Source organism: Delphinapterus leucas, chromosome 15 (genome assembly GCF_059928025.1).
Source record: "Delphinapterus leucas isolate spDelLeu-1000000601 "Yukka" chromosome 15, BTC_Dleu_Yukka2, whole genome shotgun sequence".
In the NCBI taxonomy this organism is placed as follows: Eukaryota; Metazoa; Chordata; class Mammalia; order Artiodactyla; family Monodontidae; genus Delphinapterus; species Delphinapterus leucas.
The window spans coordinates 37,472,408-37,486,982 of record NC_143143.1 but is presented as its reverse complement, the minus strand read 5'-3'; the positions used below and the strand labels follow the sequence as shown (position 1 = coordinate 37,486,982).

The 14,575-nt window shown below is 62.1% G+C and overlaps 1 protein-coding gene across 1 annotated transcript; it reads right to left on the bottom strand.

Moving 5' to 3' along the window:
• Positions 1 to 1,519: 1,519 nt before the first annotated feature.
• Positions 1,520 to 7,442, bottom strand: TEKT4 (tektin 4). Its single transcript, XM_022594114.2, has 6 exons — positions 6,909 to 7,442; positions 4,796 to 4,866; positions 4,327 to 4,470; positions 3,481 to 3,703; positions 2,565 to 2,719; positions 1,520 to 1,749 (listed from the first exon to the last, which is right to left on the bottom strand). Exons 1-6 carry the CDS (start codon positions 7,440 to 7,442, stop codon positions 1,533 to 1,535), a joined length of 1,344 nt encoding a protein of 447 aa, XP_022449822.2. The 3' UTR covers positions 1,520 to 1,532.
• Between the last annotated feature and the right edge of the window lie 7,133 nt (positions 7,443 to 14,575).

Genomic DNA, 14,575 nt, shown 5'->3' with positions numbered 1-14,575 from the left:
CTGTTAAATGGGCACCAGTGGACTCAGAGTGGCCAGAGTGTCCTCTGTGGTGGATGGAAATGCCGCAGGCTTCAGCCACCCTCAGGGCCCTGATGTCCCCCCCGTGACTCCCCGCTCCCCACTCCTGCAGGGGCCGAATCCCTGTGGGTGGGTGTAGCCATCTGGCCACCCTCCAGACTCCCCAGGGAGGCTAATTCTCCAGTGAGACGCAGCCGCAGCCTCGGGAATTCACCGTGTGGCCCAGAGCTACCCATCAGCTCCAGGGCCTGGTCATTTGTCTATACAAGGGGACACAAGTGCCAGCCTCACGGGTGGTCATGAGACAATTGCAGGCAACGAGTGCCCGGCCCCCTGGGGCTGTGCCCGAGCCCTCCCAGCTTTGGAGATAATGACCTTCGCACAGCACCTCCACTTAGCTCCCCATTAGCAGCCACCCGGCAGGGGTGGGGTGCGGGGACAAGGAGGCCCTCATAGCTGCTGATGGGGACGCTGCGCTACACAGCCAGCCCGCCTCGGCCTCAGGCGGTAATGGGGGTCTGAGTGGCTGGCGTGCATGCGGCCGAGTTATTATCTCCCAGCCTCTTAATGGACACTTCCCGAGTCCTGTTGATAAGCTGCCATGGGCGAGGGGCCAGTGGCCTGGAGCTCGTCCCCAGGGGGCACAGTGAGAGGGCCTCATGGCCACCGTGAGAGCACCTGGCCCTGCTTGTGGGTAGCCCCTGATGCTATGCCCAGTTCTGCCCAGAACCATGGACACAGAGTGTGGGGCCAGGTGGGCAGCAGGGTTCTGTGGCCCTCACCCACCCGCCCACAGCCCGGCCTGACTCACTTGCTGGCTAAGGAGGGGGCTGGACAAGGAGCCTGGCCACAGAGGTGACCAAGGTGCTGGGGGTGGAGGCCCCTCCAGCCCTGACCCTCCACCCCCAGCTCAGGGTCTGGTGCCCACCCTGTGCTGGGTGGGGGTGGCAGGGAGAGGTCCCACAGTTCCCCCGGCGGTCACTGCCCCAGGCCCGCCCTGCGTGGCCCCTCACAGCCTGGGGGCCAAGTCCCTCAGGGGAGAGCTGGGCCAGCAGCGTGTTCTGACACCGCTGCTCCAGGCTTACCCCCCACTAATGAGGGGAGTGCCGGCTGGCCTCCGGTGACAGCGTCCAGGGCACATGGAGGAAAAGGAGCAGGGCTTCAGTTATCACTGCGGCCACCAGAGCCTGTGACAAGTGGTGACAGGAGGTGACACTCCCTCTGAAGCATCCAGCAGGTGGCCCAGGTGAGCAGAGAAACTGTCGATGCTTTGGCTGTGCCTCGTGTGGTCAGCAGTGAGCAATGAGGGGGGACCTCGATGGTTCTTGGCTGACCCCTCTCCCCAGGTGGTGACTGGGGGTGCCCCAAGCAGGAGACTCCTGGCCCACCATGGCTGAAACATGGGGTCAACAGGCAAAGCCCACCTGTCCAGGTACACTCTCTGAGTAGAAAGCTAACATGCTTTTTATTTGAGGGGGAGATGGGTCTCTGCGCCCGCCAGGGTGCCCGCACGGTCACTGGTAGCCGGCCAGCTGGAGGACTGTGGGGTAGCGGGTGCGGTGGGCCATGCACTTCTGGCGGTCGATGAAGAGGCTGTTCGTCTTGACAGCGATGTCCTTCTCCAGGCTCATGCGCGTGTCCTCCAAGTTGCGCAGGGACTGCTCTGCTTCCAGAAGCTTCTCCCTCAGAGCCGCCAGGGACAGGTTCAGCTCCTCTACCTCGCTCACCAGCCTGCGGGGGTGGGAGGAAGGGGTGAGTTGGGGCTGCCCTGGGACGCCTGGCCTTCTGGGTGGGGAGAGCGAGGCCCAAGGTCAAAGCCTGGGGGCCCCTGTTGGGGGTCTTGGTCAAGACATTTGGCCATAGAAGGGCTCCCAAAAGGCCCAGAGGGAAACCCAGCAGCCACACTGGGAGAGGGCCGGGCCAGGACACCACATGAACTTCTATTCCTCTATTCCTGGCATCTGGAAGTGAGATGGGCGCCCCTGGAGCTGAGTGAGGACCCAGTTTTCTGAAGGAGTTGAAGGACAGGGAAAGAGGGATGCCCAAGGCAGGGGCACTTCTGCTTAAAAGGCGACTGTGAGCTCATTAAGTTAGAAAACAGAAAACGTGACCCCACCTACGCCTCAAGCCAGGGATGTGTGTCCACCGTGACATTGGAGGTGTGGACGGCCACGAGCAGGATGGTCAGGGCGGCCGTGTGGCCTGGGGAGCTCTGCCTCCCAGACCCTGAGATTCCTCACCAGGGTGAAGCAGGGAGTGTGGCCGCCCCTGGCACTAGGAGCCTGGCACAGTGTCCCCCAAGGGACGCATAGCATCCAGTCATGCTGGGGCAGGGTTGGGGACGTGGAAACCGTGTGTGTGTGTGTGTGTGTGTGTGTGTGTGTGTGTTGTGCTTGTGTGGGGCCCAATGTCTTTCCTCTTCACATCTGCAGGGCTGTGTGTGGGGGTGGGGGGAGGAGTTCAAGGGGGCCCCAGAGGCTGAGGAAAGCCCGGAGGTGGGTTGGTGACCAGGCCCAGCCCAGGACGGCCCCAGCAGCGACAGGCACCTGAACTGGACAGCGTCTCGGCACAGCTCCACGTTGGGCCGGTGGGAACGCTGGTACAGGCGGGTCTGGGCCACTTTCAGAGGCGCCTCCTTGTCCCTGATGGCCTGCTTCAGCGCTGCGACATTGTGCTCCTGGTCCATGATCTCCCGCAGTGTCTGCACACAGGACAGTCCCTGTGGGTCTCCCCCACCACACCCCAAGCCCTGTGCCACGTCGAGCAGGCAGCTCTGTCCGCTGGCTCTGGGGGAGGAGTGGAGGCAGGGAGGATGTGCATGGCAACCTCGTCCCTCCCATGGGCACCCACAGGCCTGGGGGCGGTGAGGACAGCAAAGCTTGTGGCACAGCAGCTCTGGCCTGAGAGCCCCCAGCCCTGTGGTCACCAGCCCCCGACCCTGGTCGGGAGCTGGAGAGACAAAGGCAGCAAAAGTCACCCTGAGAGCTTAGGGTCAGAGCCCTGCCAGGCCAGGGGCCAGCACCGGGGACACCCCACTAGGCAGCCAGGCCCCACCTCCTTCCACCCTCCTTGCTCGTGCTTGCAGCACCCCCTGGTCAGTCACTCCAGTGACAATGCCACCACCCCCAATGTCACTTGGTTTCTCATTAGCTTAATGAGGGCCCAGGGAGGAGTGGGGGCCCTGCCTCAGGGGTCCCTCAGGATGGGCAGGGCCAAGGAGGGGCAGGAGCCAGGCCAGGTCGTGACAAAGGCATAGTGGCCAGTGGGGGAGGAATGGTCTGGGTTACCCAGTCTGGGCCTGGTCTTTCTCTGTGGTTATGTTACCAGGGGGTGTCCAGCCCTAGTGGCTGCCCTGGGCGAGGTCAAGTCGTGGGCTGGGCGTGGCCTGGCGGCGGGGTGGGCGTGGTCTGGCGGCGGGATGGGCGTGGTCTGACGTGGGATGGGCGTGGCCGGCGGCCCCACCTCGCGCAGGTGGTGCTCCAGCTTGTGGCGCGCGTCCTCCAGCTCCTCACAGCGCCGCCCGAAGGCCAGGTTCACGGCGTCGCACTGCAGCCGCAAGTCCTCGGATGTGTCCTGCAGGATGCAGTCGACAAACTTCCGCAGGTTGACTGAGGCCAGGCGTTCGCGCTCGGCGCGGTACAGGTTTTCCTGGGTGAACTTGGCCCAGGTCTCGGGCGTGGAGGCACTGCGGGCAGGGAGTGCGCGGGCACCGCGGTCGGTGGGGGCACCTGCCAATGGCTCCGGTTTGCACCAGGGCCTCCGCGCGTCCGCCGCGCCCGGTGTCCCCTGCGCCGCAGCATAAACTACCACCCCCAGTCCTAGCGCCACTCCCCGTCCCGCCCCCCGCGCCACCCGAGCGCCTCCCCGCGCGCTCCCCGGGCCTCCTGCTCCCCCAGCTCCGCCCCGCTAGCCCCGCGACCCTAGCTCCCCACTCCGTGTCTTCCGTGCCTCCTGCGCCCCCCGGTGGTTCCCGCGCCCCAGTGCCTCCTACGTCTCTGGGCCCTGCGCCACCCCGGGGCTGTGTTGCGATGGGTGGTGGCCCAGCGCCCCCTGCCGGCCTTATGCGGAGCTGCAGTCAGCCGCCCTGCCTCAGGCGGCCCCCCACCCTGGGTCCTGCCTCCCTCGCAAACCCCAGCCCCTGTGGTGAACCGTGTGTGCTGGGCACTTGGGCGGAGGTCCCGCTCGCCTGCCCATCCCCAGGAGCAGAAGAGCTGCACAAAGGACCCCCAGCGGAGGGACTAGGAGCCCAGGTGGGATCTCGCAGGTGGGGGCGGGGCGTTTGTGCACAGCCCCTGCGGAAGATCCCACCTCTCCTCGAACTTGGCGGAGTGCGGGTAGAACTGCAAGTCGGAGCTCTGGTTGTGGTAGCGGCAGCAGGCCTCGTCGATGTTGCAGGCCTCCACTTTGTCGGACCAGTCCATCTCGCACGTTTCCTTGTGCTCGTGATTCATCCTGGGGAGAGCGGGCAGGGCCTGCTGTCTGTGTGGGTGGGGAGCTGGGCCCACCTGGGCGCAGGGCAGGGTAAGCCCCCCAAGTGGCAGGGTAGGCCCTGGGATGCTGGCCTGGGTTCTGGATGCCCAGGCCCCTCGGCCATGCAGCAATCTGCCACCCCTACCTGCCCAGTGCCTCCACCCAGCCCCTTGCTCCTGGCTATGACTGGGGACAATCCCTCACTTCTCTGAGCCTCAGGGCCGGGTCACCCCAACTTCCTGCCCATAGCTAGCCTGAGGGGTAGGGGGACATCCCGAGGGCAGCCCTAGAGGCCACTCAGACCCACCGAATCTGGTTCACGACCTGCATCATGGTCCTTTTCAGGAGCTCCTGAATGTTCCGGATGAGGTCTGCCTCCTGGGGAAGAAGACCCCCGTCCCTGGTGAGAGTCTGAGAACAGCCAGGCTGGTGGGGCCCACAGGCAGCCTCTCAAACCTCTAGGAGGAGCTGAGATTTGGGGTGACCCCCAGTGGAACTGGGGGCTCTGCCAGCACCTGACCTCTGCTGGTGGCCTTGGGCCCCAGCTGCTTTCCTGGAAATGGGACATGAGCCTGGCTTTCTCGCCGGATTTATTCTGGGCTGTTTGGGGCAGTGCAGTGGGTCTTTTCTTCTGGGGGCTTCTATGGGCTGTAGGGAGGATCACCCAGAAGTGGTTCCCACTTGCTGGGCACTTAGCACCCCCTGGGCCCTGGGGCCACCCCTGCAGCCTGCCCAAGACACTGAGGGCACCAGCCTGCCCACTGGCCCCTGGACAGCCTGGCGACAGCCTTTGAGGACCCCGGCCACCGGGGACCAGGAGCCCCCCTGGGGCTGCCCCTTGGGGCCTTGGGCTCAGAGAGGCCTTACCCAGACAAAGGACACAACGGGAAACCCTGTGTTTCCTCCTGCTACCCTGACAGTTTCACTTTCTGGGCAGGAAAAACTCTTACCCCCTGATTTGAATTTTCTCCTCTGTTGGGCTCTAAACCCTGCATGCCCAGTTCTGACCCGTGGGTCCATCTCCCTGTCCTGGCCCCTTTGTTGTCCGTGTACTGCTGGGCGGGGGACCTGGCTCAGGGCAGAGGGTTCACTCCCAGAGCCTTGGGAGGTTCTTGAGTGAATGAGTGTGAGGGTGGGGTGTTGGGGGGACAGAGGAAGGGCCTGGGGCCAGGAGGAGGTAGGTACTCAAGGTTCTGTCCTGAGCTTGGGGTTTGCAGGGGGTCCCCGGGCACCTGGGCTGGCTGTCTGTCTCCCCCATATCTCATGAGTGCCTGTGGCCTACAGCCTGTTTGCAGGTGAGGCTCTTCCCTGCCAGCATCAGGGGCCTGGCCTGGGTGACTCCCTGATCCTTTGGGGGCTTCCCCAAGGACAGGTCCTGCCGGGTTTGGAGGGGAAAGGGCTCTTTGTGGGATGCATGTGGCCCCCACCCCCCTTTATCCCGTCCACGCCTGCACACTGGTCTGAGGCTGGATTTCCAACACGGGCATGGGGGCGGGGCATGGGGGGCTCTGCCTCTGGGAACTCAGGGTCAGGCTTAATTTGCATGACCCAGGGTGACCAAAGGGGCTGTTCAGCAGGTGCCAGGACCCAGGGGTGACTGAGGGACCACACAGTGGGTACAGGCACCACCATGACCCAACCACATCCCAACCTCAGTTAGCCACTCCTGGGGCTCAGCTCAGGCCCTTCCTGGTTTTCGCGGGTGTGTGGAGGGGCATCAGGGCTTATGGGGTACTGGCCAGGCCCCGCCCTGCCTCAGTGGCCTCTGACTGTCTCAGCCTCAGACAATCATCCCAATATACATTCCAGGTATGAATGCTGCCATGGCCTGGGCCCTGCCTCACCCCCACGTGGGAGCCATAATGGGGCAGGGGGCAGAGCAGGAACCCTGGACCCGGGGCTAGGGTGAGTGGATAAGCACCAAAGTCCAGCCCCTGCCCCCAACCATGCTCAACCCCCATGCTGGGACCTGCCCCCAGGCCACAGTGCACCCAACCCAGCATGTCCTCGCTGGGCCCACCTTGCAGGGGGCAAGGCCTTGCCCAGCACCCACTATAAGGACCAGACTGTGGGAAGGCCAGACCCAGCACCCTCCTGGGGCCAGGGATGGCACCTCCCCCTGGGCGGTCTGAGCCCTGCCCCTGCCCCCAGCGGGGCGGCCCCAGTCGGTTCTGGTCGCCCACCTACAAGCAGAGCCACCTTCTCTGCGCCTGGGCATGCGCTTGTGTGTCCCTGCATGTGCTGAGGGGAGCAGGCTCCCTGTGCCTGTGTGCAGCCACGTGGTACATGGGCACCAAGGCCTCTGCCAGCCGTGCCGTGGGGGCACACGGGTGCCCACTCTCAGCCCAGGGAAGGTCATGCTCCCTGGGGAGAGGCGGGGCGGCCCGGTCTGCAGTTCTGGGGGCTGGGAGGGGCCGAACCTTCAGCAGCTCCATCTCCACGCAGTCACGCACAAGGTCAGGGTGCTGGCGGCGCTCCCGGCACTGCAGGTTGTCAGTGGCTATGGAGAAGGGCACGGCCGTGGCATCCAGGGTGCGCTCCAGCCGCTGCTTCTGGGCCAGCAGCAGGTCAGTCTCTGCGACCAACTCTTCCACCTGGCGCTGCAGCTCCAACTTCCAGCAGTGCATGTCCTTCAGGCGCTCGCCCACCTTCTTCGTGGAGTCCTGCTGCGTGCGCTGCGCCAGCGCCTCAGCCTCGGCTACCAGCTGCCGGCTCTCGTGGTGCTGCTGCTCCGACTGGTCGAGGTCGGCAAAGGCCTGGTGGTAGCGGGCATAGCAGTTCTGGAACCACTCATCCACCAGGTATTTGGCCGTGCGGAAGCCAGCGGTGGCCAGGCCCGAGGACATGTGGGCGCCTGTGTTTCGGGCCACATCGTACAGCTTGCGGGGCACCTGGCATGCTGGCACCGTTTGCGGGGCGGGCTCCTTGGTCAGAAGTATATCTGTCTGCGCCATGGTGTGCCCGGGCACGGGGTGGGGGGGGGAGAGGGAGGAGGGCCACTCAGCACGGTCAGCAGGGCAGCTCCAGCCACTCTGTCCCCAAGCAGGACATGGCTTCTGGCCTCGTAGACAGATACACACCAAGCCCTCCTGTTGCTAGGCAACAGGGATCCGCCCCCCCCGCCCCCCCCCGCCCCCGCGGCCCTCTTAAAGGGCCAGGCAGGCCCCAGCCCCACCTGTCCTGGCCACGTCTGGCACCTGCCTGGAGGAACTGCATATGCACCACACCCGAGGCCAGGCTCTTGTCTCCTGTGTCTTACTGGTTCCAGTGGGGCTGTACCCCTGGGCACACAGGTGTCTCTGACGGGGAGTTGAATTCAGCCTCCAGTGGGTACCTTGAATCAGATGCCCAAATCTTCCCCACAATGTAGGTAGGTCCTGTCCTGGGAACAGTGTCCCCAAGGCCACCCAGAGCCTGGTGTGTGTCTCCTGGTCCGCGGGGAGGGATGAACATCTCTAAGTTCCCCATCCTGGGCTGGGAGCCTAAGTGTCAGGGCGATGCCCAATATGGCCAGCAGAGGGCGCCATTGGCCGTGAAATACTGTGCAGCTGGCAGGGCAGCGGCTCCTGGGGTTCTCCTGAGTCAACCCAGCCGGCAACGCTGTGGCCTGGATGACCTCTGGCACCTCGCACTCTGACCCATCCCATGCACCCACCAGTGCTCGTAACAGGACACACACACCCCACCCCCAGCACAGTCCCGTGGTCCCTGCCCCTCCACCTCTCCCACTGCTGCCCCATCCCCCACTTGGGCCACACAAACCCCCAGAGCACCTCAGATGCACCAGCCTGGGCTTGCCCTTGGCCTGGGCACCCATGCCCTCCTCCCAGGGCCCTGACCCTTGGCACTGGCACCCCTCACCTGACAGATGACATTTGTACCACTGGCACACAGTAGGTGTTTCAAAAATGTAGGCTTTGGAGACAGCAGCCCAAGACCTCCTCCAACTCAGCCCATCATCGGGGCTGATGGCCTGAGGAACCACCTTGAACTTCTCTGTGCTTAGTTTCCCAGGTGGCAGTGGATACACAGGGCCTGCTGGTGGGGGAGAACCACGGGAGGGACCACTGTCCACCTTTGACTTAGAACCTGCTCTTCACACACCATCTTTCCCCTGTGGCCAGAACAGGATGGACCTGCCCGGGGTCCAACCCAGGGAAAAAGCCAGAACACGTGGGACTGGAACCGAACTCCCTGACATTGCATGACCCTGGGGTGTGGCGGGTGGGCCAGCAGGGGGCCCTCTTCGCATGTGGGGGTCCCAGTCTAACTCTCCCTGTGACAGGACATGGTCCCCAAGGCGGGGCTCTGGGCCAACCTGGCCCTGACCCTGGACAGCAGTAGATCCCACGGCCTCCGGCCTTTAGTCCAGAGGCGAGTGGCGCTCATGGGATGAAGACTTCTGGGACGACTCAAGCCCTGCGCTTTACCACGTGGCTGGACGCCCGCCCCCCCTGCACCCTGAGCCTCAGTTTCCCCATTCGGGGAGTGAAGTTACACCGGCCTCTGCATGGAGCTGCTGTGGGCATGGCCTGAGTGGAGGCCAGGAAATGGCTGGCCTGGTACCCGGTGCTGGGAGTGACAAGCGCCCCCCTTGGCCCCTTCCCACCCCCGCACAGCACCCCTCCCCAACCCAGCCTTGCAGGGTCTCTTGGGGTGAATCCTCCATTGCAGGAGCTGAGGTGAGCAAGGTCTGTGCAGGCAGGTGGGTACAGCCACGTGTCAAGACGCAGAGGCGGGTGCATTGATTTATTAAATTTATTTGTTTCCAAATTGCATTAGCGTCGGGAAAATTGAGTCTCAGGGCATGCCAGGACTGCCCAGCACCCTTCTCCCCAGCAGCATTCAGGCAGTGGCTCAGAGGCTGCGGTAGGGCCAACAAAGCCCTGAGGCCCCAACACTCCCCTCCAGACTGCTTGCACGCCCCCAGGGATGGGACACTCCCCTCCTCCCAGGGCAGCTCTGGAGGGCGCCCCCCAGCATGCTCCTCCCTTGGGGTCGGCCCCTTTAACAAACCCTTCCCAGGCCTGGGCCTGATCATTCTGGATAAACTGAGATAGGAGGAGGCAGATGAGGAGGGAGAGGATGGCGGGGTAATGACACCCCTTCCTGAGAGCTCGCCGGCAGGCCTGCACCAGCATCGTCAGGGGCCTGGCAGCTACTCTCCCTCTGTGCAGAGGGGACACTGAGCCATGGCCCCAGCAGCACAGCTGGGAGGCAGCAGGCCGACTTGGCACACAGGCCAACGGCATTTGCCCCAGGACCCAGCAGGGGGAGCAGCTCAGAGAGGATGCGGCTCGGCATCTTGGGGGAAGCCCCTCGCAGGGAGGGGGCATGCCCAGGGTCCCCGATTTGGGCCCTCTGCGCCCCGTGGCTGGACCTTCTGACCCCAGTGCCCCCTTTTATGGACTCAGAGTTGGATGGGTCAGCTGAGCCCCTAGCAGCTGGGGGTGGGTCTTCAGTCAGCTGGAGGCCATGGAGGGCACTCTGCCTCAACTGAGCCCCCGGGTTGGGACCCGAACACGGGGAGGGCAGGGCCAAGTTCACCTGGGCCACAGATGGGCCTTCCGGCAGGGGATGGGGGACAGGGTTACAGCTCCATCACGGGCGTCCCTGTGACAAGGACGATTAGGAGGGAGAGGGCCTACCTGGAGGACGGTCCAGAGGCTGCCCTGGCCCGCACCCTGAGCTCCCAGCAGGCATCCTGCAGCACAGCCTGGAGGTGGCTGCAGAGCACCGACCCCAGCTGTGCAGGATAACCAGGACGCAGGGCAGCCCAGGAGACACACACCCCTGCCCCAGGCCTGGGGTCCTGTCCCCACACAGGGCCTACAGCAGGGTCACTCTGGAACGGCTCTGACCCATTCCATGTCACCGTCCCTGGGGACCCCTGTGGGCACCAGTAGTGGATGAGCCTGGTGAGAAGGGCTCCTCCTGCTGGGTCCAGCCCAGCTTGCCCCTGGCCCAAGGCCCCTGCTCACTCGCGGTCCAGCCTGGAAGTTGCCAGATGGGGAGACAGGAGCCTGTCACTTCTGCTCAGCTTCACAGCCTGCAGCTCACCCTGAGAGGCCCAGGTAGCCATGATGGGCCCAAGGTCACTCAGATGCCAGGGGCAGAGACTCAGCCATCTGACCTCCTCAGACCATACCCCCCACCACGCCCTCCCCACTCTCCCACCTGAAATGACAGCTCAGGGAGCCTCTGGCCACCAGCAGACCACCTGCCAGGCACAGGCAGGAGGTGCATCCTCACCTGTCTCTCCTGGGGCCAGTGGAACATTTTAATAACGGGAGGATTTGCAGCGGTTCAGACAGCCCTGAGCCCGGCCTTGGCCACGGTCACAGTGGATGCCGGGGAAGCCACGGAGCAGGGAGGGGCCCCACATGTAGGAGGGGAGGATGAGCAGGCCCACTCCTCCAGGTCCAGCAGCCCAGAGTGTGGACAGGAGGCCGAGGGGGAGGGGGAGGGGGCTCAGGAGGGCTTCCTGGAGGAAGAGTCCCCTTGGCTGAGGCTTGAAGGGCACACAGTCCAGATGGGGGCAGGCACCCCCAAGGCTGTGGGGGGGGCATGAGGGTGGTCTGACCCCCAAGGCGGCCGTGGAGCCCCTTCCCTGGGGGGTGTGAGGCCCGGCAGAGGCACTGGTGCTGCAAGATCGGACAAGTAGACAGGACTTGAGTGTGGGCAGGCAGGCAGGCGGGAGCGAGGCTGCAGTCAGAGGCCTGGCCCCCGGCCGAGGTGGGCTCCATGCCACATCCCTCAACTAGGCAGCCGGGTGGACAAGAGAGAGTCTGACAAGCTGAGGACTCACTTGGCTCGGCTCCCCGGCCTGGTCCTGGGTGGTGGGGGGAGGGGGGGCTGAGGGCCACGAGCGCTGTCCTGCCCACGCCTCACCAGGGAGGACATCACACGCAGGACACAGTTCATCCATCCGGAGGTGGGCGCTACATGTGGCAGCTGCAGGTGGCCGGGGCCTGGTCACCCAGAGGCTGTGTGGCTGGGAACCATCATGGGATCATGCCTCTGTTTCCCCATCTGTGAAACAGGGATTCGGGTATTCTCTCCCTTGTGGTATGTGAGGATGGAGGGAGGCGTGTGTGCAGCTCCTGGTACGGCTGTCCCCTCGTTTGGGTGGCCTCACCCCCTGGCCTTGTTCCCACCCTCAGGTCCTTCCTGTGTGAGGTCTGTGGCGTGGAGAGGTGGCCACAGGTGGAAGAGAAGGCTGGGAGGGCCCAGAAACAGGTGGTCCTGGGTACCCACCCGGGGGGGGGGCCGGCAAGGAGCTGATGGTTGTCGAGCAACAGGGGGCTGGGAGGTGGACACCATGCCCTCAACCTTCACCGCCGCTCGGGAACCCTGCTCTCCAGAACTAACTGCACACATGTCCGAGCTCAATGGGTTTTATTTTTATGTACGTGGAAGGTTAGTTATGCCTCTCGACCTTGGAGAACTGGCCCTCCATAGGGGACGTCCTGTGTGCCCCCGCAGTGCATGCCCCCTCTCATCACCCAGGGGCCAGCGGGTCCCAGGGTAGGTTCTGGGCTGTGTTTGTGGATTTGCTCTGCAAGCTGCCGGATTCTAGCTTTCTGGCTTCTGGATTCTGCCCCCAGGTGGGTGAGGCTGGTGTAGAGGCTTAGGCTGGCTTCCTGGGGGGTGGGCCCAGTGCCTGCCCACTGGTGGGAGGAGCTGGTGGGTAGGGCAGGTCAAGGGGCGTGTCTAGAGGTGGCTCTGGGCTCAGGAAGTCTTAGGCAGCCAGTCTGCTGATAGGTGGGGTTGTGTTCTCGACCTGTTGGTGTTTGGCCTGAGGTGTCGCAGCTCCGGAGCCTACAGGCTGTTGGGTGGGGCCAGGTCTTGGTGCTAATGACCCAAGCAAGAGATCTGCCTCCAGCGAGAGTTTAACACTCCCGGACATTTCCGTCACCAGTTTTTGTGACCCCAGAGAGAGCCACAGCTGCCCCCACCTCCCCAGGAGACCCTCCAAGACCAGCAGGTAGGTCCATCCCAGGCTCCTATGGAGTCACTGCCTGGGTCCTGGTGCAGGAGACCTTGTGTGTGCCCTCCAAGAGTGTGTGCGCCCTCCAGTCCTGTGGAGCTCCTGCGATCAAGCCCCGCTGGCCTTCAGAGTCAAATGCTCTAGGGGCTCCTTCTCCGGATGCCAGACCCCCAGGCTGGGGAGCCTGATGGGGAGCTTAGAACTCTCACTCCTGTGGGAGAACTTCTGCTATATAATTATCCTCCAGTTTGTGGGTCACCCACCTGGCAGGTATGGGACTTGATTATATGGTGAGTGCCCCCTCCTACTGAAACCATACAACTCACGTGGGATTTGAACCCAGCCAAAACCCAGATTGGGACTTGAACCCACAGGCTGGGACTCAAACCACTGTCTTTTAATTGACACACACCTGGTCTCAGGACTTAATGAAGCTCAGGTTCTTTATGTCTCAGCACAGAAGGAATTCAGCGAGAGGCAAAGTGATAGGTAAGAAGTGGATTTATTTATAGAGATACACATTCCATAGACAGAATGCGGTCTGTCTCAAAAGGCGAGAGCAGCCCCAGAGCATGGGGTCCTCTTGGAAAGTGAGAGCAGCCTGCCCTGAGAGAAACACTCTGCAGACAGAGTGTGGACCATCTCATAAGGCGAGAGACCCAGAAATATAGTGCGGTTAGTTTTTATGGGCTGGGTAGTTTCATAGGCTAATGACTGGGAGGATTATTCCAACTGGGAAGGGGTGGGGATTTCCAGGAGTTGGGCCACCACCCACTTTTTGGCCTTTGATCGTCAGCCTCAGAATTGTCCTGGCACCTGTGGGGCTGTCATTTAGCTAATGTATTACAATGAGCATATAATGAGGCTCAAGGTCTACTGGAGGTCGGATCTTCTGCCAACTTGGGCCTAATCGGTTCTAACCAGTTTATAGTCATAACCACAATGGCTATGTCATTCATAAAGGGTTGTGCCATGCCCCTTTCCCTCGTTTTTCACTACCATCTCATCTCGTTGTGGTTTCTTCTTTGTCTTTGGATGTACAGTATCTTTTTTCGTAGGTTCCAGCCTTTTTGATCGATGGTTGTTCAGCAGTTAGTTGTGATTTTGGTGTGATCATGAGACGAGCTCAGGTCCTTCCACTCTGCCATCTTGTCTCCTGTTCTCCTAAACAGGTTTTAGAAGAAGCTTTAAAACTCCAGAACGGACGAGATAGCGTGTAGAACCCAACTGCAGGAGGCATGTGGATGTCTGGCTCTTGACGGAAGAGGAGGAATCACTGGGCGCAGGACAGACAGGCGAATACTTATTGAAATGGCTTTACAGAGAAACTTCTGCCCAAGGAAGAGGAGCGGGACGGAGCTGCAGGGACCTAAGGAACGAGGCACGGATGGGTGCCCGCCAGTGAGGTGACCCGGGAGAGCCTGTCTGCATCTGTAAATCACAGTAACGAGCCACCGCTGGAGGTAAGAACCGTGCCTGGCACAGAGCAAGCCCTGAAGGAGCGTTTGTTACTACTGTCACTGCTTCTTTATTGTGTATAACACACATAACAGAAAATTTACCATGTTTACCATTTTAAAGTGTACAAGTTGGCAGCATTGAGCGCATTCACAAGGCTGTGCAAGTACCACCTTCATCCAGTTCCAGAACTTTTTTGTCACCCCAGATGGAAGCCCTGTCCCCATTAGCACTCACTCCCCGCCCCCTTCCCCCAGCCCCCAGCAGCCCCCAGTCTCCGTCTGTCTCTGTGGATTTCCCTGTTCTGGATGTTTCCGGTAAGTGGAATCATAGGTATTTGTCCTTTGGCATCTGGCTCCTTTTGCTGCACAAGCTGTTTTAAGGGTGCATCCAGGTTGTAGCCTGTGTCAGTGCTTCACTTCTTTTCATGGCTGAGTAATACTCCACCACGTGGCTCCATCTCATTGTGTTTATCATCTTCAGCTGGTGGACCTTTGGGTTTTTCCCACCTTTCAGCTTTTGTTAACAGTGCTGCTGTGAACGTGGGCATCGGGTTTTTATTTGAACACTGCTTTCCATCCTTTGGAGTGTGTTATTGTTTTTATTACCCAGGCACCACTTGAAAATAATAGAAACCTG

Coding starts and splice junctions, on each gene's coding strand:
- TEKT4 (XM_022594114.2), bottom strand. CDS start 7,442: ATGGCGCAGACAGATATACTTCTGACCAAGGAGCCCGCCCCGCAAACG. Junction 3,704..4,326: donor TCCGCCAAGTTCGAGGAGAG/GTGGGATCTTCC, acceptor CCCTGCCCGCAG/TGCCTCCACGCCCGAGACCT. Junction 2,720..3,480: donor TGGAGCACCACCTGCGCGAG/GTGGGGCCGCCG, acceptor TCCTGTGTGCAG/ACACTGCGGGAGATCATGGA.